Source organism: Sinocyclocheilus anshuiensis, unplaced genomic scaffold (genome assembly GCF_001515605.1).
Source record: "Sinocyclocheilus anshuiensis isolate Anshui unplaced genomic scaffold, SAMN03320099.WGS_v1.1 scaffold91, whole genome shotgun sequence".
NCBI classification, from domain to species: domain Eukaryota; kingdom Metazoa; phylum Chordata; class Actinopteri; order Cypriniformes; family Cyprinidae; genus Sinocyclocheilus; species Sinocyclocheilus anshuiensis.
In genome coordinates, this window is record NW_015552636.1 from 243,120 (window position 1) to 246,222 (window position 3,103).

The 3,103-nt window shown below is 39.5% G+C and overlaps 1 protein-coding gene across 1 annotated transcript in view; it reads right to left on the reverse strand.

Annotated features, from left to right (window-relative positions):
• Positions 1-1,785, reverse strand: part of LOC107666690 (endoplasmic reticulum resident protein 27-like) — a 6,789-nt gene extending 5,004 nt beyond the window's left edge. The window contains exons 1-4 of the mRNA XM_016458110.1: positions 1,465-1,785; positions 762-850; positions 341-478; positions 114-230 (exon numbers count right to left, since the gene is read on the reverse strand). Of these exons, the coding sequence (XP_016313596.1) occupies positions 114-230; positions 341-478; positions 762-850; positions 1,465-1,540 (420 nt within the window). The 5' untranslated portion in view covers positions 1,541-1,785. The remainder of the gene's footprint in view (positions 1-113; positions 231-340; positions 479-761; positions 851-1,464) is intronic.
• Between the last annotated feature and the right edge of the window lie 1,318 nt (positions 1,786-3,103).

Sequence of the window (3,103 nt, forward strand, 5' to 3'; positions counted from 1 at the left end):
ACACACACACACACACACACACACACACACACACACACTCACACACACATTATATATAATAGAATTAAATTTAATCAGATTGGAAGCTGCTAGTATGTTTGTATGATCAGTACCGCTTGATTATATTCTGTGACGTAATAAATGTTATTGATGGTCATGAAGCGTGCGAGTCCATCGCCATCAATTTTCTTGGCCTCTGAGAGCTTCAAGTGTTCCTGATGAAGATCAGCCTGTAACACACACATATTCTCATATACTCATATTACAATGGTGTTCTGTATTCACCTCATGTATCTCAGACTCGTATCTCAGGTGTTCCATGAGGTTGCAGGTGTTTTACCTTCCTGAAGATGGAGATGGTGTCGGAGGCGATGCCATATTTGGCCCAAACTTCCTTTTCACTGCACAGAGCAACAGGAAGTGTCTCCATCTGTTTAACAGCAGCCAGAAACTCTTTATATCCGTGAGCAGCTTCAGTCTGAGGGAAAGACAGCAGACCTTCATCACAGACATGAACACTGTTCATACATGAGCATCAGTCCACTGGAGGATCGTTCTGAGAACTGCGCCCACGTCTGTTTATGGAGCGCTGAAGGTGCCAATCCCACAATCCCAGAGACGCCCTAAACTTCCTGCTCCATTCCTCCTCCACATCTAGAGTTGGGCCAGAGGACACGGCATTCTGGGACATTTCCTGACACCAGCGGAGACACACACACAGACAGACACACACACACACACACACACACACACACACTCACCTCAAAGAAGCCGATTACAGCTACTTCTACCGAGTCGATGAAGGCTTGGGCCTCAGGAACATCCTTCAGTCTGAGGATGGATCCGTTCTCTGCAGATCAACACAAGTACATCAGCCTGACGGTGATGTATGAATCCAAAACATCTCATGAGGTCACACACTGCAAAAAATGATTTTCTTACTTAGTATTTTTGTCTTGTTTTCTGTGTAAATATAAGAATTCTTGAATTAAAGATATTATGTCTTATTTTCTGAAAAATGATCAAAATTATGTTAGTTTTTGCTTAAAACAAGCAAAAATATCTGCCAATGGGGCAAGAAAAAAAATCTTGTTTAGCCTTTAAATTAAGATTATTTTTCTTACCCCATTGGCAGATATTTTTGCTTGTGTTACAAAATTTAAAACAAGACTCAATATCTCAAGTCATTTTACTTGTCAAGTAAATGCATCTTGATTCAAGAATGTTCATACTCGAAAGCAAGACAAAAATGCGAAGTAAGAAAGTAATTCTTTTGCAGAGCAGTAAATGTGACAGACTGTGAACTAAGCAGATCTGATACAGAGTCAGACACAGTTATATGAATCACTCAAACCAATAACCTCTGCAACAGCCATGAGCAAAGATGTCAATAACAAACTAACAAACAAAACATATTTCTGTTAGACTAATTCTGGCATTTAATGATGTTTAAAGTCACCTTACCTTTATGGTCTGCGGTCACACACACAGCCAACAAAGAGTACACAATGAGAAACATCATGCCTACTCTACTAAACATGGACAGACGGTGAGAAGAGACGCAGAAGCCCAGGGGTTGTGTTCTTGTACGCCGAGGGTGTGTGAATCGGACAGGTGTTGCAAACGCTGTGAGATTACGTGTCACTCAACACACACATGCTGGTTTTGTTCCCGAATGAAACTCATTTTGAACATGAACCTCGTTGCAGAATCACACTATTGAGAAACACCATCAACGAGAATCAGGAAAGCAGAAGATCTCGGCTTTGTTTCTCATGTTAAGAAATATTTTTACTCAGATCATGAAGTGCTTCTGTGCTTCAGTGCATCAGTAACTCGGAGTTCACTGAAAACATGGACATGTTTAATGTTGTGCATCAACTTATCAAGGAATAATATGTGCAAATATGCTCAATAAACTGCCATGCTGCTCCAAAACAGATATAAATACATGAAACAGGCTATGAACTCTAACAGGCAGTGTGTGTTTTGTTCAATCTATCATCTGAACATGTGTAACTTTCTACAGCTGATTCAGGTGATATCACTTCTGTCGTCTATCGTTCATTAACATGATTAAGATGAGGAATTATGCTTCTTATCTTCACATAACTTCTGCCGTCAGCTCAGTAAGGTTGTGTACCGATGCGTTAGCACACAGTTAAACCGGTTCACGTCAGGATAGATTAAGAGTCTCTTCTCACTGCAGGATCCAAAGACTCAGGATTTAAAATAGATCTAATGCTCAGCTCAGAGATCAAAGCAACTGTTTTCAGAGTTATGCAACATTTAACCCAGAGGAAAGGTCAGAGGTTACAACAACATCTTCATCTTTGGTTTCTGAATGAAATCCAACTGGAAAAGCACATCAACATTGTGGGTTTATGATAATGGCAGTGATGTCCATTTCTATATTTGTCACAAAGATCCGAGCTCAGAAGATAAAAGTCCAATGCAGAATTATCATGAGTTTCATTGTAGGAAATTGGACATGAGCAGGCTCTCAGGTCATATTTGCTATCGGGAAACTAATTTTGATTTGTTGGACATGCCATAAATTTAAAACATGGCAAATAAGAGAACTATCGCTGTTTGTTTCCATACAACTTGTACATTGCTTTACAGTCATGCATATGTACGTATATAAATAGCCATTTGATACATTTTGTATTTACACAGCAAAAACTGTGTTTATCTTGACTGAACCTTCAGAATCTGGATGGTCGACGAATGGGACGCAACATTTATTCAAAATTGACCAAATATCTTCAATACATTTTGGCTTTAATGAGATTTCACCAAGAAATGGGCAAGAATGAAGCTGCAATCCTCTGTGAACAAAGCGTTTGAACACAGCAAACTCATAATTCTGACTTCAGAAGTGGGATGTGAATTCCTGACTGCATGTGAAAGCAGCATAAGACAAACTCTCATTTAGCATATAAATCTGTTCTGCATATAGATCCTATTGAAAAACAGAACGTGTTGCAGAGACAGATATAGATGTGTTTGAATACGTGTCACTGCTAAAACAAGACAGCACCAAATAAACACACACACACACACACACACACACACACACACACACACACACACACTCACT